The sequence below is a fragment of the Heptranchias perlo genome, chromosome X, assembly GCF_035084215.1.
Source record: "Heptranchias perlo isolate sHepPer1 chromosome X, sHepPer1.hap1, whole genome shotgun sequence".
Taxonomy (NCBI): domain Eukaryota; kingdom Metazoa; phylum Chordata; class Chondrichthyes; order Hexanchiformes; family Hexanchidae; genus Heptranchias; species Heptranchias perlo.
Genome location: NC_090370.1, coordinates 3,611,462 through 3,633,880, shown reverse-complemented (window position 1 = coordinate 3,633,880; position 22,419 = coordinate 3,611,462). Strand labels below are relative to the sequence as shown.

The 22,419-nt window shown below is 47.0% G+C and overlaps 1 protein-coding gene across 1 annotated transcript in view; it reads right to left on the bottom strand.

The window, feature by feature from the left end:
• LOC137307168 (bromodomain adjacent to zinc finger domain protein 2A-like) overlaps positions 1-22,419 on the bottom strand; it is a 92,086-nt gene that overhangs the window by 26,053 nt on the left and 43,614 nt on the right. Inside the window, exons 7-15 of the mRNA XM_067976526.1 lie at positions 21,295-21,355; positions 12,617-12,725; positions 10,778-10,879; positions 10,031-10,241; positions 7,417-7,478; positions 5,521-5,694; positions 4,437-4,691; positions 2,455-2,669; positions 1,779-1,853 (exon numbers count right to left, since the gene is read on the bottom strand). Of these exons, the coding sequence (XP_067832627.1) occupies positions 1,779-1,853; positions 2,455-2,669; positions 4,437-4,691; positions 5,521-5,694; positions 7,417-7,478; positions 10,031-10,241; positions 10,778-10,879; positions 12,617-12,725; positions 21,295-21,355 (1,264 nt within the window). The remainder of the gene's footprint in view (positions 1-1,778; positions 1,854-2,454; positions 2,670-4,436; positions 4,692-5,520; positions 5,695-7,416; positions 7,479-10,030; positions 10,242-10,777; positions 10,880-12,616; positions 12,726-21,294; positions 21,356-22,419) is intronic.

Sequence of the window (22,419 nt, the reverse complement as noted above, 5' to 3'; positions counted from 1 at the left end):
GGCATTGCTGAAGGAGTTCCTCAGGGCAGTGTCCTAGGCCCAACCATCTTCAGCTGCTTCATCAATGACCTTCCCTCCATCATAAGGTCAGAAATGGGGATGTTCGTTGATGATTGCACAGTGTTCAGTTCCATTCGCAACCCCTTAGATAATGAAGCAGTCCGAGCCTGCGTGCAGCAAGACCTGGACAACATCCAGGCTTGGGGAGATAAGTGGCAAATAACATTCGTGCCAGACAAGTGCCAGGCAATGACCACCTCCAACAAGAGAGAGTCTAACCACCTCCCCTTGACATTCAACAGCATTACCATCGCCGAATCCCCCACCATCAGCATCCTGGGGGTCACCATTGACCAGAAACTTAACTGGACCAGCCATATAAATACTGTGGCTACAAGAGCAGGTCAGAGGCTGGGGATTCTGCGGCGAGTGACTCACCTCCTGACTCCCCAAAGCCTTTCTACCATCTACAAGGCACAAGTCAGGAGTGTGATGGAATACTCTCCACTTGCCTGGATGAGTGCAGCTCCAACAACACTCAAGAAGCTCAAGACTATCCAGAACAAAGCAGCCCGCTTGATTGGCACCCCATCCACCACCCTAAACATTCACTCCCTTCACCAATGGCGCACCATGGCTGCAGTGTGTACCATCCACAGGATGCACTGCAGCAACTCGCCAAGGCTTCTTCGACAGCACCTCCCAAACCCGCAACCTCTACCACCTAGAAGGACAAGAGCAGCAGGCACATGGGAACAACACCATCTGCACGTTCCCCTCCAAGTCACACACCATCCCGACTTGGAAATATATCGCCGTTCCTTCATCGTCGCTGGGTCAAAATTCTGGAACTCCCTTCCTAACAGCACTGTGGGAGAACCTTCACCACACGGACTGCAGCGGTTCAAGAAGGCAGCTCACCACCACCTTCTCAAGGGCAATTAGGGATGGGCAATAAATGCCGGCCTCGCCAGCGACGCCCACATCCCATGAACAAATTTTAAAAAAATTAAGTTTTATGACATCACGGGGAATACTGGATTGGGTTACTGAGCCTATGATAGAGCTGAATTAACAGCTAGTCCTGCTGCAATGTTTGGTTAATGAGGGTGTAGGTACTAAAGTTCATTCAGATCCCTCACACAATGAGGTTTAACAACACCTTGAAGACAGCACTTGATGATATCATTAGCATTCACAGCTTAAGCAACAATTTGAAAAATAAACAAAAATGACTGAAATGAACAACGTCCGGCACCAGAGTACGATCCAGGTTCATACTCACAATTCACCACTCTACTAAGTTGCCAATCTTAGTTATAACACTCTGGGAGAGGTACTGAGCTCCAGGATGTTTCCCACACTAAGGGGTTCATAGTATCATAGTAAGTACAGCACAAGAGGAGGCCATTCGGCCCATCATGCCTGTGCCAGCTCTTTGAAAGAGCTATTCAATTAGTCCCATTCCCCTGCTCTTTCCCCTTAGCCCTGCAAACTTTTTCCCTTCAAGTATTTATCCAATTCCCTTTGGTTGGGGGAAGATTAAAAAAAAAATCAGAGGAACAGCCTCACTTCTGACAAGCTCAGAAAGCTGGACGTGTACCACTCGTTCACCTGCCGTTATTGCCACAGTTGCTGTGTTGCTGGGGGCGAACAGGAAAAGAAGGTGGAGGAGATTAACATATTTGGTCTCTAGGAGGAGTCCCTGATGTCCAGACTCACTCTTTCAATTAAACTTTTTTTTTGTTTCAAATAGACAGGAAGTGGGAATGTCTTACCTCCGAAGTTTGCCTTCCACAATCCACTTGTTCTTCCGAATGTTGGCCCGATGGTCTATGTTTTTATCTATTTCCCTGCACAGAATTAAAACAAATCGAGAGACATGCTTTAATATCATAGTTTCCTTCCTGGGAGTTTTTTTTTAAGATGTCTTTGAATCCTTTTTTCTTGGTTATTTGCTTTCTTCTTTTAGGTTCTCCAGTCCCATTGGTTGGTACAGAGGGCAGGCAGGTGATCTGGTGCAAGGCCTCTGCCAAGACTGCCCCCTAAGCAGCTACTAGGAGTGTGACCCAGGCTGACTCGTCCTCCAATTTGCTCCTTTCCCAACTTACATTGGAGAAGGATACGGGTTCACACCCTCAATTTTCCGCTCAGGTTAGTTCCCAATCTCAACCATATTGGCACCAACTCTGTGACAAGGTGGGAAATCAATTGAGTCACCCAGAGCCTAGTTTTAGATGAAGAAAGATTCACAGCTGCAGAAGAGACAGACCCACAGTTCTGGTAACTCATGTCAGAGCCAGAGAGAGAGAGAAAACGACTGAGATCAGCTAACTCAGCGCAGATCAAGAATTGACAATTCCTTTTTTTTGGTGTTTCAGCAGAGCCAGTATTAACTACATTCGATGGCAGTCTCTTCTGGAAGTTAAGCATGTTCCATGTTTTGTCTCTCACCTTATTACCACGCTGCTCCCCAACAGCTCATTGACGAGGAATGCCAGCACTGCTGCCTTTTTCTCCGCACAATGTGCCTGGAATGATTTGCTTTTCAGGCCTTCACAGAGCTCTGCTTCAGCACCATAAGCCTCCAGGAAAATCCGCAGCACTTCCGATACATTATCCCGGTTAATTCCAATGTCACAGATTCGCTCCCCAAGAAATGTTACTGACTAGAAAAGTGATGGATTTGATTGGTTAACTTTTGCTCAAGATTGTAGAGGTATGGTAACGTACATGTAGGTAACATACAACATGTATAGGTGGCATACAACATGTATAGGTGGCATACAACATGTATAGGTGGCATACAACATGTATAGGTGGCATACAAGGCTTCTCCAATTCAGTAACAGCACAGCAGCATAGCAGGATTCTACTGTAAAGAAATTGCACAGAGGATAACACATAGGGTGGAGGGTGTTACACGCAGAATAACACTGTTTGGAGAGTGCTAGACACAGGATAACACGCAGGCTGGTATGTTATATTGGATCATACAGAGACTGGAGTCTGTTGCACACAGGATAACACACAGACTGCAGTATTTTATATACACAAAGCCCAGACACAAACAGACAGAGAGACAAACAGACATGCATTCATATGCTGCCTTTTATGTCCTCAGTCCCAAAGCGCTTCACAGCCAATAGACTACTTATGAAGTGTAGTCATTGTTGTTATGTCGGCAGTAACACTTTGATGTGTTGTTGCCTTGAAACACATTCTTCCAGCCCATGTTATTCTTTCTAATGCTGGAGTTTGTGAAGGGTGCAGTTTCATTCCACTTTCAGCAAATTGTTTTTTCTACTGGAGGGGTTTGTGAGTGCCAGACTGCTGACTCACACAACAACTTGCATTTATATAGCGCCTTCAATGTAGAAAAACGTCCTAAGGCGCTTCACAGAGGTGTAATCAGACAAAAATGGGCACTGAAACAAAGGAGGAGACATTAGAAGGGGTGATCAAGAGCTTGGTCAAAGAGGTGGATTTTAAGGAGGGTCTTAGAGGAGGAGAGAGGTGTGACTGAAGGCACGGCAACCAGTGGTGGGGTGAAAGGAGGGGAGGGATGCACAAAAGGCCAAAGTCAGAGGAATGAAGAGTTTGGGGCGGGTTGGGGGGGTTGTAGAGTTGGAGGAGGTCACAGAGGTAGGGAGGGGATTTAACTCTGTGCTTTGACCAGAATTGATTACTATTCATTTATCTGAGTGATAACCTGGATACGTTATAGCATGGTAATCAAGCAGAATAATCTGCAATAAAGTGACATTTCTTAAAGTCTTTTCAAAATATCTAATAAAACTGTGACCCACACAAATTTACAGCACAGAAAGAGGCCATTTGGTCCATCATGTCTCAGATGGCTCTTTGCTGGAGCAATCCAAAATTAATCCTACTGCCCCATTCTCTCCCCATAGCCCTGTATCTTCCTCTGTTTCAAATATTTATCCAATTTTCCGTTATAAGATAAAGTAGACTCTGTCTCAACCACCATGACAAACCATTCCATGCTCCAACAACCCTGTGTAAAGGAATTTCTCCTAAACTCTCTCCTCACTCTCAGTGACAATTTTAGATTGATGACCCCTTCTCTGCATAAAGTTGCATCTGCTACCTGTCCGCCCATTCTGTTAAACCTGTCTATGTTCTCCTGAAGTCTTTTATAGTTCTTCTGCCTAACCCCCTACCTTGTGTTGTCAGCAAATTTCAATATCATACTCCCTATGCCCAGTCCCAATCATATATATATATATATATATATATGAGTGCAAAAGTGGACCCAGCACTGACTCCTGGGGTACAACACTTCCAACCCTTCTCCAATCTGAGCAAACCCATTAACCCTAATGCTTGTTTTCCTGCCCTGTCAACCAACTTTCCTTCCATTTCCCCTGATACGGTTTTAGTGGAGAGTTTTTAAACTGGTTCAGGCTCCATACCTGGTATTTATGAGGCAATCCTGGATCAACCACTGCAATGTGGAGTAATCTAATCAGCAGGTCCTGGACATCGCCCATACAGTCTCCAACATTCAGCAGACCTTCCTGGAGTGTGTTCAAGGTGGGCACATCCTTGCTGGTATCAAAACCTAGCACCTTACCATAGTTGTGCAAAAACTCAATGACTGTGAGACAGTCAGAAAAGGCACGGCCAGACAGCACCAGGCCTGGAATGGGGACAAACTCTGGTAATGGCTGTAAAAAATGGCACGAATATCTATTAATATAGCAGAGTTCCACCCCACCTTACCCAAGTCACTATACCATCTGCATCACTACGTTGTTAGTTGCCTGGGGCAACAGTGAACCTACTGCAATATATAAAGCAAAATTAAACAGCTACCTAACCAGTTCGAGCCCCCCACCCCTGAATTTACCTGTCCCTTTTCTCACCTCCTTTCCTGAAGCTGGTGTACAGCACTCTGGTTAGGGTTGCCAACTCTCCAGGATTGTCCTGGAGTCTCCAGGAATTAAAGATTAATCTCCTGGACACTGCAACAAGCATCCTGGGAGAAATATCATAGGGGCATAAAAACAACTGTGTGGTTTTTTTTTCCATTTTCTTTGAGCACTTTCATTTATTAATTATCAATTATAATGGGGATAAAGACTGCTTGACTTGGGGGGGGGGGGGGGGGGGGAGGTTGGAGGTCATGTGATGCAATCTCTAGGATTACATCCAACCAGGGTTGGCAACTACCTCACGCAAGTGGCATTCTCCATATTTAAGCCTCAATAGTGAAAGTTTACAGAATTTTCAACACTTCGCATCACAGCCAAGCCCAATGCTGCCTTCACGTTCATAGCTTCTAGCATTGGGGTGGTGGTCAGAGTGACTGAGATATCCATTCCTGAGTTCACTTAATAGGAGAGGAGGTGAGAAAGTTGAAAAAAAAATGAATGGTGGGATCAAAGGAGTATTCTGTGCATTAAATAGAATATATTGTGAGCCTGACCTTTCCCATAAACAGTTATTTCGTGGTCCCAGTTTACTCTTTGGGCTTGGCCCAATGTGATGGCTTACCTTGTGATCAGTCAAATACAGGTCTTCAGTGGGTTTCTTCATCTCCTGAAGGAGCTGCAGCCTCTGCTGCTTCTGTTTCAGTCTCTGCTGCTTCTTCACCTGATTCTCCTTCTGATTCTTTTTCACCCTTTGTGCTCTTTGTATCTTCTGTCCTGGTTTGAGTTTGCCCTGTCCCTGTTGTAAAGGAGGGAAAAATGTCAGGGGTTCACTGTCTTTATTTCTTTGACAATTCTCTCCTGTCCCAATGGCATTGACTCCTACTGGGATACAGTTCCATGGATGCTCTCTGGCCACTCTTCATGTGTGAGCCTAGACTGTGAGTTTCAGCAGGCTATTCGACCATGGGGGAACTTCAAAGCTAAGCCCAATCCTGTCCTCGCTTGACATTCATACACACCCTCACGTTCCAGCAGGAGTTATTAGTGATCAGGAGCAGGAACATTAGTTGATTTCCTTGCCTCCTTAACTCAAGGCCACTGAGATCAACTGTAGCTCTCCAACTGAGATCAGCACAGTCCAAGGATTGAACCTGGAACCTTCTGATCTGCACGACTCAGTTACATGTTATGCTTACCAACTGAGCCATCAGGGCAGATACTCATCTGTTGGTAGACTGGGTACCCCATTGTCAACCATACAGTATCAATTTGACAGTGACACTCAATCTGCTGAGCTGGATAGAATATACTGAGACTTTGGTACAGCACAGATTTTTTGTTAGGTAAGGGTATCAAGGGATATGGATCAAAGGCGGGTAAATGGAGTTGAGCCCGCGATCTAATTGGATCGCCAAACAGGCTCGAGGGGCTGAATGGCCCACTCCTATTCCTGTGCCTATGTTCTACTGGGCCTCTGCAACCATGACATTATCCCAGCAAGTGCAATAGGATCAGTGAAGTAAAGCCAGCCCACAGTACATTCCACTTTATACAATTGTTACAGAGCCAATGAATGATGTGGTTCATTGCTGTGACAAACAGAAATTCTCATCAAAGGTGATCTCCCCAAGCCTCAGGGGGTTACTGCTATGGTAAATACACTGTCTGGTATAATACTGAGCCACAGAGAGCAGGAAAATCCAAGGGTCAATCCCTGGTCTGATCTGAGTTAGCTGATCTCAGCCTGAGTGGCAGTGAGGAACACTTAAATTGGCCTTAGTATCTATACACTAAGGAGGGGAAAAACAGCCAGAGCCCTTACTCCTGATCCAGTAACACATATGTCCATGTGTACATATGTCCAGGCTCATACATGAAGAACGGACCCTTGAGTGAGGTACCAAGAACTGCTGGCATCTGTGGACCTCTACCCCAGCAAGAGTCAGGACCTTCAGGAGAGGAGAAGAAAAAACAGATTAAAAAAAAAGGCAATTCTTATTTAAGGTAGACAGGTTCAGTCACCTTACACTTACTGTTTAATTTTCTCAGAACAAATGTCAGTCAGAATTCTCAAGTGGGGAAGAGAACGGACAGATAATTAAACAATCTTCTTCTTTGCACCCAGTGTCAGAACCAGGCGCTTGCCAACACAGGTTAGATACAAATCAGAGCTCCCTCTGGACTGCCTTAACCCTGATCTCAGAAAACACCATATATTCAAACATCAGTGTGGCAATTTACCACACAAGCTGTCCTTGCAGCCTCTCTGACGAGCTTGGCCAATTAGTGTCAATTAGCACTGAATTATGTTTTATTTCCAGCGTACTCAGGTCTCCAGGCAACTGGGTTGAAAACCCACCTAAGCTCATTTCATGTAGAACTTTTAGCAGCTGTCAGACAGGGACCTTTATCCCCATCAGGCTAGGCCGCACTCAAACCCACGACCACTCCCCTGTGTCCCGAATCCCTGCTGGCTAAATTCTAATAATATTTTAATGAGGTTTTCAATTTCAAATACCTTTTGCTTCAATTTATTCATCAATGCTTTCAGCTTCTGCTTCTCTTTTTCATTCAGAACAGCTAAAAGTAAAATCACAAAGAAAACTAGATTAATCAATCAGCTTTCAATTATATTGTGCCCAATCTAACCAGAAAAACAGAGGGTGGGGGGGATAAAGTCAACTTCAGCTGGAGGGGGGCACAAAACGGGCAGTATGGGATTGGCTGCCCATTATAAACCCCGCCTTGTGGAAAGGAAAACCGGGAGGGGTGGATAACGGGCAGCTGATCTGCTACCGCCCATTTTGTGCCCCGCTGAAGTTGAATTGTACCCCCAGGGTGTGCAAAATATCTGTTTCCCGTGGCAAAATGCAATTGTTCTCTAGGGGGTGCAGGGAGGGAGATTGCCCTATTTAAGATGTCCAGGGTCTGCATCACTCGCCAGTTGAGAGGGATGGGCATATAACCTGCTCCCAGGCCTCTAACAATGCCCTCTGTGACCAGCCTCTAAAAAGGTGGAAGAGAGTGGGCTACACCCAATGCTCTGGGCAAGCTCCTCATCTTAATCACTCTGGTAAGATAATAAACAATCAGGAAGCATATGAATGTAATAAAATGTGAGCTATATTTAAGCAAAGCCAAACTATAAACCATAATTCAAATTAGTCTTAATTATAAATAATCTGTTTATTGGGCTTCATTGTGAAATGCAGAACAGACTGCAGCAGGATCCATTATTGAAAACCCCGAGGGAGCCTCTCAACACTCAATACAGTTTCACCTTTACCCTGGTAAATGTGCAGAAACCCCACAGGATTAGCAGGACCAGTCCTGTGACTAGCATGATAAAGCCCTCTTGCTGGTAGTTTATTGACTTGCAAGCAAGAAAACAGGCAACAGAATGGCACACTCATCATCACTGAAGGCAATATTAGATCAGCTTCCTTATATGGCCAGCCATGCATTCCTAATGTGGTGCATGACTTGGCCTGTCTCAATATGGGAAATGCACCTTGGGTTGTTGCAGATGCCTGTGACAAAATGACGGACAAGATGATACAGAATCTTTAAAGGAATTCTCCAAGGCAAGACCCAAAAATGACTCTCTTCCCACAAAAATAACTTGCCCTGTATTTAATTTTTAAATACAAATAAATAGTTCATAAAGTAAAAGAAAAGTTACAAATCTTGTCATGCACCAGTTAGTCTCCTGATCAGGCCAGCATCTTTGCATCACTTGTGAGGCTGGGGCAGGTGAAAGGTGATGTCTCAGTGATCAGCTTCACCCCTCCTTCTCCCCTCCCTCCCTTCAGTTGCTCTACTGAAATCAATGAGCAGTGGAGGGTGTTAGGAACCAAGCCTACCTATTGAAACATCCTGTTTCAGTATTTCTAGGCTTGCAAATGCTGTAAAAGGTGGCAGCTCTGATCAGGAGGCCAGCAAGAATTTTCTTTTTTAAAAAAATGTAATCAGGAGGTTGGTAGGACTCAGATCTTGCCTGTAATTCTACTCACAGTGAAAGAAAAAGATTTGCATTTATATAGCACCTTTCACAACCTCAGGACATCCCAAAGCGCTTTACAGCCAATGAAGTACTTTTGAAGTATAGTCACTGTTGTAATGTAGGAAACGCAGCAGCCAATTTGCGCACAGCAAGCTCCCACAAACAGCAATGTGATAATGACTAAATAATCTGTTTTAGTGATGTTGGTTGAGGGATAAATGTTGGTCAGGACACCGGGAAGAACTCCACTGCTCTTCTTCGAATAGTGCCATGTGATCTTTTACGTCCATCTGACAGGACAGACAGGGCCTCGATTTAACGGCTCATCTGAAAGACAGCACCTCCAACAGTGCAGCACTCCCTCATAATCCCTGGATTATGGGGCTCAAGTCTCTGGAGTGGGACTTGAACCCACAACCTTCTGACTCAGACGCAAGAGTGCACAGTGACTACCCAGTCCCAGTCACTTCATTGGAACCAGCTGAGCAGAGACAAACAAACAATCTTGGCCTGTAGACAAACACCTCCCTGAGGTCCGCTCAAGGATAGAATTGGTGGAAGCTTTTGAGCAGGTCATTTACCTATGCTCTTGAATGGGGAATGTTATGTGGCCAACAGAGACATAAACAGAAGAGGAGAAGGAGCTCCTCCAATGGTTCAATGAATAATCTGGTGTGGTACTGAACCAGGAAGCTTCAATCCTCGGCCTGTACTGAGTCAGCCAGGGTGACAGTAGGGGGACACTAATTGGCCCTGAGCTAGGGAGGGGAAAAATCAGCCAGGGTTCCGATACCTCATTGATGTCCATTGTCCACAATCACTGTGAAGTGTGCGCGTGTGGAAGTTGGGTGAGAACAGCTATGATTCACTGTCTAAGCTCACATATGAAGAATGGCCGGGGTGAAACACTGGAGGGCATTGGCACCTTTGGAACTGTACCCCAGCATGAGTCAAGGACCTTCTGGAGCAGAAAGGAGGAAAATGGGAAAATAAAGCTGGGAGAGGGGTGGGAAGGATCAGAATCATAAAAACTTAAAACATGCACTTTATATCGATAGATATAAGCATCAAGAAGGACCGAGAAAAGGAGTTATATTGTTTTAAGAAAAGGAATGGAATCAGATTGTACCTTGGGATTCGAGTTTTTTCATGAGTTTGGCATCCGTGTTGTTAAGCAATGTCACTGTCTTGACCTTTGGTGGCCTTCCTTTACCTCGCTTGACCTTCGGCTGCTTTTGAGGTCGCTGCTTGTTAGGATTTGGTGGCCGCCCCCGTCTGCCCATCATGGCTTTAATCCGTAAAGGGATCTCTTCTGCATCGAGCTTACACCATTGCTCATCCTAAATAAACAACACAAAGGGGAATCGCTGCTTCAGACAGATACAAAAATGGACAAGACTGAGGCCTTTGTCTGTGTGAGGAGTGCTACACAAATATAACTTGTAGTTATATTAAGGTATGTTCTACAGGGGGAGATGCCTGGGATTTGCAATGCCAATGGGCTAGGCAGGGAGTGACAGGATATGGGCTCATGCCGACCATTCCTCGCAAGTCCTGTTCCCAATCTTGACTGTCGTCAGGGAGAAGTGCCAGGTGAAAGGCAAATGGTTTGACAAAGAAGGAGAGGATCAACAGGCAAGTGACCCCGCCTCCAAGTCCCCCGAGCAAAATTGCACAGGCACATGGGCTGAATCTTGTGTGAAGATTGCATCTTCACTCGCAACATTGGAGAACAGTAAATGTTGTACAAATCCCCTCTATCCTCAAAAACTTGCTAATCTGAAATTTTGGTTAAAATTGGAAGCAGGACACCAAAACCTGAATGAAGGTAAATAAATGAATGAATTTCTACTCTGGAACAAAAGCCTATACTGACCTCAGAGGACTCTCGTGCTTCAAAAAACTCTCCCACGTTCATCCTGGGACTGAAGCTGAAATGTTCCCGACTGACTTCTGTCACTGCGTTTCGAACCAGGTACTGAAAAAGAACAAAATAACCTCTTATTCATTTCTAACTGAGTCCGTGGGTTAACTCTGTTGTGAAGCAAATGGATAACTAGATAGAATCTGACAGGGTTAACTTATACAGCTTTTCACTTCTGCTCAATGACTGTGTTGTTAGAATTCTCACTAGAATAAGCACAAGGTTTCTACAATTTGTAAAATGTCTAAACCCTGAAATGTTTAAAAGATTTTGTCACATTACAATTTAAAGCAGGAAGGTCTGGTGATCTCCTTGGGGAAGGCTGTCATTAGTGGAAAGACATTGAAACACTCTTCCATCACTAACTGTTTTAACACTCTCCAGTAAAGCACATGATGGGCAAAGGCAACCCTGAACATTCTAGCCACATAACATTGGACTCATTAAAAGGATATTTGGGTCAACCATTGAACGAGATAGTCTCATGGGAAAGCCTTGTTGGTTCTCGACAGGACCATTGTCTGGAGTGCCTCACAATCATAGAGTGCCTTCCACAGGGAGACCCCTCGCATGGTGGTAAGAGTGCCCCCTGGTGGCCAAAAGGAGCAGCATTGACAGTGAAGATGAAAACATCTGCTGTAGTTGGTCCCATCTTCCTGGCAGTCGCAAAATAATAAAAAGGGCCAATCCAATTATTGGTGAGCGGCAGATACACCACACTTTGGAATGATCATGCTCAAGAGATCTGTCTCAGTTTGCGTGCTAAAAAAAATTCTTAAGAATAAAATAAAAAATAAGGGTGAGAACTAATTATCCATGAAGCTTCTTATGAGGGTAGAACAATGTTCTCTGGAATAAAGCTGTTTTTTTTAAAACCTTATTTTTCTCCCCTTCCTTCCTCACATGAAGTCCCTGATTCCTTGCTAGGGTACAGTTTCATGGGTGCTGGCTGCCCTCTAATACCTCATCCAAATGGTCAGTATTCATATCCAAACCTACAGAGTGATTATTGGCAGGCTATTTGATCATGGTGGACATCATCGCTGCCCGATCCTCTCCTCACCCAATGTTTACATGCAAACCTTCCAGCACGAATCACTGGATAGTGATCAGGAGCATGAATCCTAGCTGATTTTCCTCTCTCTAACCCAAGGGACATTGAGGCTAATTGTAGCACCAGTACCACCCTGGCTGGGATCAGCTAGCTCAGCACAGACCAAGGATCAAACCAGAGACCTTCTATTGATCAAGGACTGACAGAGGTTTGGAAAAGTGTGAGCATCCCTACCCGCTCACCAAAGAAAACAACTTCTCCAATGGCTTGGTGTGTGACTATACCATCTGGTGTGGTACTGAGCCAGACATGCCAAGTTAACTGATTTTAGTTGAGATAGCAATTTGGGTGCTACAACTAACCTCAGTGTCCCAGGGCTAGGGAGGGGGAAATCAGCCATCGTTTCTGCTCCTGATCACTACACAGTGATCTCTGCATGTGCAGGGAGGTCGAGTGAGGACAGTATTGGGCTCGGCTGTGCTGTAACACATGTTCAAATAGCCCTATGGCACTTACTGTCTAGGCTCACAGATGAAGAATGGCACTGGGGAGAGGTAAAAGAGGGCAGCAGGCACCATTAGAACTACCTTCCAATAAGAAGTCAATGCCCTGATGAGAGATGGGGAGAAAACCAGAGGGAGGAAAAAAGTCTTTATTGTAGTATCTCCCAAAGGCAAGTTAGATTATTATATACTAGAAAGCTATTCACATTGTACAGTTTTTTCTAAGGTAATTACCTTAATAACTTCAGGGAACTGACGTAACCTCTTTCCACAGGGGGCGTAATATGTGGTTTCTCCATGCAGACGGCTCCCAACAGTCTTTATTCTGATCTCACGCTTCCACCTGACAAACAAAGTATCTTTATCATTTGGGAATCAAAAATCAAATTGAAATTTATTTTAAAAAATGGCATTTATCATTTTTTTTCCCCTCTTCACCTTACGGTGTGTCCCTGAATCACAAACCAATCCCGTCTGAGGGGCTGGGCAGACAGCCTGCCCCTGACCTCTGCCTAGGTCACTCTTCGACTGACTGCTAGAGCCAGGATGAGAACGAGATGGAAGGGGTTGTCCCTGCCTCTACCTCATAGAATCATACAGCACAGGAGGCCATTCGGCCCATCGTGCCTGTGCAGGCAGTCATTTTCCCTCCTTTTCTATGGGGAAGCACCTAGCCTTCGCTCACCATCTCAAGATGAGATTTAAAAAGTCGCACTAGCTCCACCCTCAACGACAACCATTTACATTTCATAGAATCACAGAAAGGTTACAGCACAGAAGGAGGCCATCCGGCCCATCGAGTCCGCGCCGGCTCGATGCAAGAGCAATCCAGCTAGTTCCTATTTCTATGGCACTCCTTATGTACAGAAAGAGTTCAGAGCATTTTACAGTGCAGAGAAAAAGCTGCACATTGAGCAGGAGGGACAAAAGGAAGTGCAAGCATAGTTGAAGGGAAGGGTTTTTAAGGAGGCTTTTGAAAATAGGAAGGGGAGGTGGCTGAGCAGGTGGATATAGGGATGGGAATTGAAAAGAATGGGGAGGTAGTGGCTCAAAGAATGGCCACTAAAGTGGGAACTGAGGAGTAAGCTGGTAACGGAGCAACAGAGGGTGCTTGTGGGGACATTTGGTTGGGAGCAGGATCACTGAGGTAGGGTGAGGCGAGGCCACTGAAGATCTGAAAGCAAGAATGGGCACCTTAAAATCAAGTGACTGTGGCACAGAGAGCCAGTGGAGCTTTGCATGGGCAGGGGTGAAAGGACTGCAGGATTTTGTGCAGGTTGTTTACAGGCCACGGAATTCTGGATGAATTTTAGTTTATGGAGGGTATAGGTGGGGACACAGAAAAGGACAGTGTTGGAGAAATTCAGATCACACAGGTCTTAATATCATTCAGATAGTCTAAAAGTGCAGCAACAGCCTTGGAGTCGGAGAGGTACAGCTGGGTGTTGGTTTATTCGTGGAAGCTGACCCTGTGCTTCTGGATGATGTCATCGAGCAATAGCATATAAATGCTAAAGACGAGAGGACTAAGGATAGAGCTGTGGGGCACATCAGAGGAGACCACGGGGTATAAGTGAAGAAGCCATTAGGGTAGTTGGACAAACTAGATATTCCACCTATTTGTAGTCAGTGCCTCGGAGGTGGATTGCAGAGGGGAGATGTTGGAGGAGAAGAAGTGTCAAAGGCAGTGGAAAGGGTGAGGAGGGCGGGGAGAGAATGAGTCACATCCGATGTCATGTGATTTGACCAGTGCAGGCTTAGTGGTGTGAGCAGGGTGGGTGAATGGGGAGAAATGGGAGTGCAATTCTGAGGCATTGATGTGTTCCAGGTCTTTGGAAAGCAAGGGAAATTGGAGATAGGGCAGTAGTTGGAGACAATGGAGGGATTGAGCATATTTTGGGTTTTTTTGAGGGGGGATTGATAACAGCAGTTCTGAAGGAATTAGGGGCAATGACAAGAGGGTGAAGATAGGTTAATGATGTTGGTGAGCATGGGACTGAAGAGGGAAAGTAGAGTGATCAGGAGCTAGGTCGAGAGAGGATCAAGTGAGCAGGTGGTGGACTTCATGGATAAGATGAATTTAACAAAGGCTGAGGGAGATGAAAGAAAAGCTACAGCCTATGGATGGGTTGGGGAGTCAGGACAAGGGCAGAGGCCTGGGACTCAAAGGAAAGGGAAGGGGTCAGAAGGAAGCAGAGTAAGTGGCTTTGAGTTTGAGCACAAAGAAGCCCATAAGCTCGTCAAACTTAGTGTCCAAGGCAAGGATAGAGATGTTGGTAAAGGGAAGTCAAAGATGACTGTTGATGGGTGGAGAAAAGGAGTTTCAAGTTGTTCCTGCTCTCCAGGATGATCTTATAATAGTGAGGATTTGGCTGTGGAAAACAAGCAACGATACAGCTTGAGGTGGCCAAGCAAGGTCTGGCAGAAGACAATTGGGCTGCTGGCCAATGAGTTCAAGCTTACAGCCACTCAAGATTTCAGACTGCAGAGGTGACTGTTGTACCAGGCAGAATGCTGGGGGTGGGGACTGTCCAGGATATAGTGGGGATGAGGACATTGAACACTGAAGACTGAAGTGATACATTGTGGAGGTTGGAGTGAGAGAGATGTATCTGAGAGTGTTGAGGGTATCGGGACAGACAGGGGTTTATTTAATAGAATGGAGATGAGGAAATGATTGGAGAGTGGGTGACAGACATCTCCGATCTCTCAAGGCCATATGTTGAAGGAGTAGGTGTGGAGAGTGAGATTGAGGGATGAGGAAAGCAAGCGTCAGCTGAGAAGGAGGAGGCTGAGCTCAGGTGAGGCTAAAAGTGTTGAGAATGAGGAGTTGTTCAGTGTAGAGGCTGAGGGCAGACAAGAGAGAGGAGACTGCAGTAAGGAAAGTGCCTGGAGTTTGGTGGGGGTGTTGGGTAGGTGACAGACAAGAAGAATCTCGATGGAGAGGTGGAACAGAGTGAGGTGTTCGAAAATGGAGAAAGAAATGGAGGGATGAGGGCACAGGCTACGGTGGGATCTGGAGATACGTACAACACTTCTACCCCCGTGATTTGGACAAAAGATATGGTGGAACATGAAGATGAGAAAGAGGGTGGCCAGTGGTGGAGAAGGAGGTGCCAGTGGTGGAAAAGGAGGTACCATCAGTGAGTCAGGTTTCAGTCAAGCCCAGTACATCAATGTGTTTCTACAGGAAGAGGGGGTGGGGAGGACCTTGTTCATGAGTGAGCAGACATTTTTAAAGGCGATGCAGAGAGGAAGGGTGGCCAGAGGTTCAGTAAGGGGGTGGTTAGGGGGTGGAAGTAAGAGAAGACTCGCCGGGGGGTAGAGGAGGATTCAGAAGCGCACAAAAGGATGAAGGAGGTTAAGGGAAAAGTTTGAGAGATTAATCCCTGAGAGATTAATGGTGAAGGCACTGCGAGAGAGGAATATGGCAGTGGGGTGACGACTAGGGTAGAGATACTAGTATGTGCCATGATGGGTGTGGTGAAGGATGCCAGTTTGAGGCAGAGGAAAGCCGTAAGCCTGTTTGGAAGGGATGAAAGCATTGTACCAGCAAAGAGAAAGGAGTGCAGCAGGGGTTGGTGATAGATTGGGCTTGGGAGCAAGGAGAGAGTAGTTTTTATAAGAAGTGGGAACATAGAGGAGGGGAACAGGAGCTGGAAAACGGGAGGAGAATGGGGTAAGTAGGGTAGAGAGGCAGAGGAGCTTTGTTCAAGGGCAACAGCCATCAGGTGTGCACAGGGGAACAGAATGAACAACAATTGGAGTTCAGGTGCATGGAGTGGTGAGGGATGTTGTGATTGATGCTTCAGGCCAAATAGGAATTGAGTTAAGCCTGCTGGGAGATCGAAGTCCAAGGCATGCTAGGAGGTCAAGGCGAGTTCAGGGATTGGTTAGGAACAACTGCAAATGCCACAGTCAACAAAGTTCAAAGTGAAGAGTATATACAAACCATAAGAATAACCTGTACATGGTTACAAAGTCCTTTGAATAGAGGCTCAAAAAAGACGATTGGAGTCCAGGGCCAGCCTGACAGTTAGGGACTGGGGGTCCTGGAATCGGCCTGTGAGGTCAGAAGGTCCGGGATCAGCCTGAGAGGTTGGAGGGTGTGGAATTGGCCTGGGAATTGGAGGGACTGGTGCCAGTTTGGGGGGCAAATATCTGGGTGCAGCCTGGAGGTCAACGATGTCCAGACTTTAGCCTGGAGGTTAGAAGGTTCTGCGGTCAACACTTGAGGTCAGAGTTCCTGGAATTTGCATGGAGATCAGACAGACTGTGGTGAGCCAGATCAGCAGCAGTGGTGGTGGTGCAGCACCAGCAGCAGTGGTGGTGGAGCCACAGCAGCACCAGCAGCAGTGGTGGTGGAGCCACAGCAGCACCGGTGGTGGAGCCACAGCAGCACCAGCAGCAGTGGTGGTGGAGCCACAGCAGCACCAGCAGCAGTGGTGGTGGTGCCACAGCAGCACCAGCAGCAGTGGTGGTGGAGCCACAGCAGCAGTGGTGGTGGAGCCACAGCAGCACCAGCAGCAGTGGTGGTGGAGCCACAGCAGCACCAGCAGCACCGGTGGTGGAGCCACAGCAGCACCAGCAGCAGTGGTGGTGGTGCCACAGCAGCACCAGCAGCAGTGGTGGTGGTGCCACAGCAGCACCAGCAGCAGTGGTGGTGGAGCCACAGCAGCACCAGCAGCACCGGTGGTGGAGCCACAGCAGCACCAGCAGCAGTGGTGGTGGAGCCACAGCAGCACCAGCAGCAGTGGTGGTGGAGCCACAGCAGCACCGGTGGTGGTGCCACAGCAGCACCAGCAGCAGTGGTGGTGGAGCCACAGCAGCAGTGGTGGTGGAGCCACAGCAGCAGTGGTGGTGGAGCCACAGCAGCACCAGCAGCAGTGGTGGTGGAGCCACAGCAGCACCAGCAGCAGTGGTGGTGGAGCCACAGCAGCACCAGCAGCAGTGGTGGTGGAGCCACAGCAGCACCAGCAGCAGTGGTGGTGGTGCCACAGCAGCACCAGCAGCAGTGGTGGTGGAGCCACAGCAGCACCAGCAGCAGTGGTGGTGGTGCCACAGCAGCACCAGCAGCAGTGGTGGTGGAGCCACAGCAGCAGTGGTGGTGGAGCCACAGCAGCACCAGCAGCAGTGGTGGTGGAGCCACAGCAGCAGTGGTGGTGGAGCCACAGCAGCACCAGCAGCAGTGGTGGTGGAGCCACAGCAGCACCAGCAGCAGTGGTGGTGGAGCCACAGCAGCACCAGCAGCAGTGGTGGTGGTGCCACAGCAGCACCAGCAGCAGTGGTGGTGGAGCCACAGCAGCAGTGGTGGTGGAGCCACAGCAGCACCAGCAGCAGTGGTGGTGGAGCCACAGCAGCACCAGCAGCACCGGTGGTGGAGCCACAGCAGCACCAGCAGCAGTGGTGGTGGAGCCACAGCAGCACCAGCAGCAGTGGTGGTGGAGCCACAGCAGCACCAGCAGCAGTGGTGGTGGTGCCACAGCAGCACCAGCAGCAGTGGTGGTGGAGCCACAGCAGCACCGGTGGTGGTGCCACAGCAGCAGTGGTGGTGGAGCCACAGCAGCACCAGCAGCAGTGGTGGTGGTGCCACAGCAGCACCAGCAGCAGTGGTGGTGGTGCCACAGCAGCACCAGCAGCAGTGGTGGTGGAGCCACAGCAGCACCAGCAGCACCGGTGGTGGAGCCACAGCAGCACCAGCAGCAGTGGTGGTGGTGCCACAGCAGCACCAGCAGCAGTGGTGGTGGTGCCACAGCAGCACCAGCAGCAGTGGTGGTGGAGCCACAGCAGCAGTGGTGGTGGAGCCACAGCAGCACCAGCAGCAGTGGTGGTGGAGCCACAGCAGCACCAGCAGCACCGGTGGTGGAGCCACAGCAGCATAACCAGGAAGCAAATGTTAGTGCAGACTACTTGCAATTGGAAAGAGAAAGATTTTAACCTCTAACTTCCTTTAGTTTCCTACTGGGTCTTGTAGCAGGAGATTCCTTAGGAAGAGTGAGGCGGTAGAGTTAATCACTGCCTTTGAAGCCACATCATTGCTGTTCCTGATACGACTGTTGAAAGGTGCTGGAGGAAGAATAAGAGCGGTCTGAAGGAGCTATTAGGACAATTCTATTGAAACTGCTGGCAGGAGAGATTACTGAGCTGGGTACATGGGACGAGCAGGAGGAATGCCATCTCTGACAGCCAGATGGCAATGGATTTTGAAAATCCACTCCAGAAGCCAAGCGGGGCGTGCTAATCAGAAAATCCTCATCAAAAACCTACTTCTCCCTCTCATTGCAGGAAGCTTTGTTCCATTAAAACACGGCAAAAGATTACCCCCCACTGCCGCAATTGGTAAATACAGTGCATGGTGTGGTGCTGAGCCATTTAGACCTAGAAGGTCTCTGGGGCGATTCCTGGTCTGTGCTGAGTTAGTTGACCTCAGTCGGGAGGATGGCAGGAGTGTCACAACTGGCCTCCATACCAGACTATGCAGCATATTTACCCACTGTACCAGTGGGGCAGGCAGAACAGGCCTGTTCTGAACCAGTGCAACAGGCGATGAGCTCCATTGCTGGAAGCAGATTATTAGTAAAGATCCGAGGGCAAAGACACTCCTGTAGCTTTAATGCCCTGGCAGAGCCCAAATAGCTGAATGCCTGTCCAATCACCCAATTGAAAAATGTGTGTGTGTGTGTGTGTGTCAGGAAATAAGATTAAAGCAGAAAAACCACTTTATAAAAGGGGGGTATTTTATTTTGAAATTAACTTATACACAAGTAATTTTTATCAGAAATGGAATTGCATAGGAATGGATTATATCTCAGTTGGAATGTTAAAGGGAGATGGAGAAGCAAGAAAATCAGCCAAAGGACTGAAAAGGGGCATCATCATCCAGCAAAGCAAAGGAACCCAAGACTGCAAGATCCATGGGACAGGATCCTGTCATCAATCCCAGTAAAAGCTTCTGGGACATTCAGACTGAACAGGGTCAAAAGGTACAATGGGTGCTGAACTTCTGCGAATCAGAATTCGATCAGGGAAGTCATGTGCGGATGCAATCTTTTTGCCCGCTAGCCAACAGAAAAATGTCTGGAGTATCAGCTATTATCAGTACCATGAGCACAAGGCAGCAATTGATAGTGTGATCCTGGTGAAAAATCGAGAGCCTGTGTGGGCTGTCACCAAAGCCCATAATTGGAGTGGGCTCCCTCGAGTACCGTGTTGCTAAGCCGTCCAGGCCAGTGTTGGCTCAAGTTCAATCCCTGATTTGCGCTGAATGACCTGATCTTAGCCAGAGATGTAGTAGGAGAGCTATAACTGGCCTCAGCATCCCTGGGCTAGAGAAGGAAACAAAACAATCAGCCAAGATTCCTGCTCCTGAGCACTGTCTAGTGACCCCTGCTGGAAAGTGTATATGGGTGTACATTGCGTGAGAACAGAACTGGGTTCAGCTGTGATGGGCTACATGGTAGAATAGCCTGCACCACGCTCAGTGTTGAGGCTCAGACATGAAGGATGGACATTTGCGCGAGGTACCAGGGGACTGCTGGAACCCTTGGAACCATATCTCAGCATGCATCAGCACCTTTAGGAGAGGAGGAGAGAAAAAAAATGAACACCAGGAGTAAACACATGAGTCCCAGAGGTTTGTCAGAGCTGTAGCACCATACCAGGGGTTTTGCATAGAGAATGGAGAATGACAAAGGACAGTGGGGTCACCACTACTGTATAGCATTCTCATCAACTGGTCACTGGCACTATTTTAGAAAAGAGGCAGGCATCTTGGCTGGAGGTCATCTCCTTTGAACTTGCAAGTAACATCATGGGTGTGAAATTCCTCTGTTAACCTGACAGAGTTAATATGTTGATTTTAAATAGACTTCATAAAAATAGCGCAGACAGGAATTTCATGCAAATGTGTTAACCAATGCTCTAAAAATAGCGCAGAGAGGAAATTAGACCCTTTGGCAAGAATACTTGCGTTTATATAGCGCCATATCACGTCAAAATGTCTCAAAGTGCTTCCCGCAATGAATTATTTTGAAGTACAGTGACTGTTCTCATGCAGAACATGAGAAGGTGACACACTCTGAATGATGCCAACAAAAATCAGCAAAGTATAGGATAGATAGATAACGATGAAAATATCAGAATTAGACAAACAGGGAACCAGGTGCAGGTGACACTCACATAACTGTGGGAGGGAGCCCTGAAGATAGGGAGACCCATGGTTACCTTAATTTAATTGCTACACAGAATGAGTTAATAAGAGAAGCTGAACATATGCAATGTTAGGCAGATGAAGCGTTTGGAGTGTGAAGAACAAGAACTGGCCATTACAAATCTAATTCAAGATCTACAATGCAGAGCACTACACATTGGGCCCTTGCTCCAGCAGAGGAACAAAGGCTTTTTGATCAGAAACGCCTCAAAGGACCTTTGAGATTGAGTGGCAATAGCAAGCCAAGAATGATGTTGTCAGGGAAAGAAGATAGTTGGTATCAATGTCCCAGATAATCAAGCCTAAGAAATTGACGTAATGTAGTCAGACTCTTAGAATATCTGGTCAAGACTTCCTCAGCAGGTCTGCCTAGGAACTATAACAAAAATGAAAAACATAAGGAAGACCCCAGACTGGATGCAGAGACATAGCCACTGAAGACATAGAAAAAATGTATTGAGTTGGAAGAGCTACAAAACCGAGTAAGAGACCATGACATTTACAGCTGGGGATTTCAGTTGGTCCTGAAACCAACACCTGGTAGAGATAGAGATCCACGCAGTGATCAGATTTGCTTTTACCTAAGACCTGATGCTTGTGCGAGTTCCTCTCAATTGGAGATGCCTGAGGCTCCCTGTACTTTTAGCAAATGTGTTACTGGGTCCTGTATCTGACAGCCTTAATAAACATCAGAGAAAATTACCCGTATTGCAGTGGAATGCGCAACTCGCGTTCATCAGTTACTCTTCTACGTATGCATTCGCCTGTGGGGGAGAAAAGCAAGAGGACATTTTACTTCCACATACAAGCCGTTCTTTTGCTAGCACGTGGTGTTTATGACACACTCTGCCAGAGTCCTATCTCTTTATGCATTGCTCCAATATATACCACACTCACTTATGTAGCATTGCTAGAAGATACTAAAATTCTGTATGATTAATTATTTCTAAATTTCCTTCCCCACAATCAATATCTACACTATGCTGTCTGTTTCTTGCCTTGGTCTTAGGAACTTTACTGATAATTCACTGAGCAATAAACTCTAACTATTACAGCTGTTTCCCCAGGAAGCGTCAAAGAGTAAAGGGCCCCTTTCTGCTCAAACCTTCCCTTCCCCCTCCGCCATGGCATGGTCACAAGCACAAAAATCGGGGCAAAATCAATAATCAGTAGTGCTGATTTGTGTCTCTTTGCAATACATTTCCTCTCTGGGCACTGGGAAAAGAAAAGATCTGTAATTGACTTTGTTGTGGGTATGACTCTCTTTATTTTAAAAGGTATTTTACCCTCGTCCCCTTATTTGGGTCTCCTCACACTAAGTACTGACCCCAGCCAACTGGGCAAGTAGCAACCTGCTCCCATGCATCCACCATTACTCTGAAGTTGGCCACTCGGGAGGTGTACAAGAGCAGTCCCATGTGACTCTCACAGCAGCACAATTGGCACCAGGATCAAATCTGCCTCCCACCACTCTAGTGCAATCATGAGGCACCATGCCAGATAGAAAAAATATTTTTTATAAGATATGCCACCCAGATTGCTCATTTCTAGTGTCACACACAGGAGGAAGACACAAAGGGCACCGGTCAAAGCAAGTCATTGAATGAATCAATATCTTTATGTTTAAAAAATATTAAAAATGTGCTAATAGCCATTGCTGACAGGCAAGAGACATGAGGTGGATCTAAGCTACCAGTCGACCCAAAGCCTACTTATGGCCCCTGGGTGCAGTAGAAGTTACCTTGCTGCCTGCTCTCGCATCGCCCCATCTCGTCCCTCAGACCTGGTCACTTGTGTGTGGAATATTGGTGGGAACAAATAGTGATCT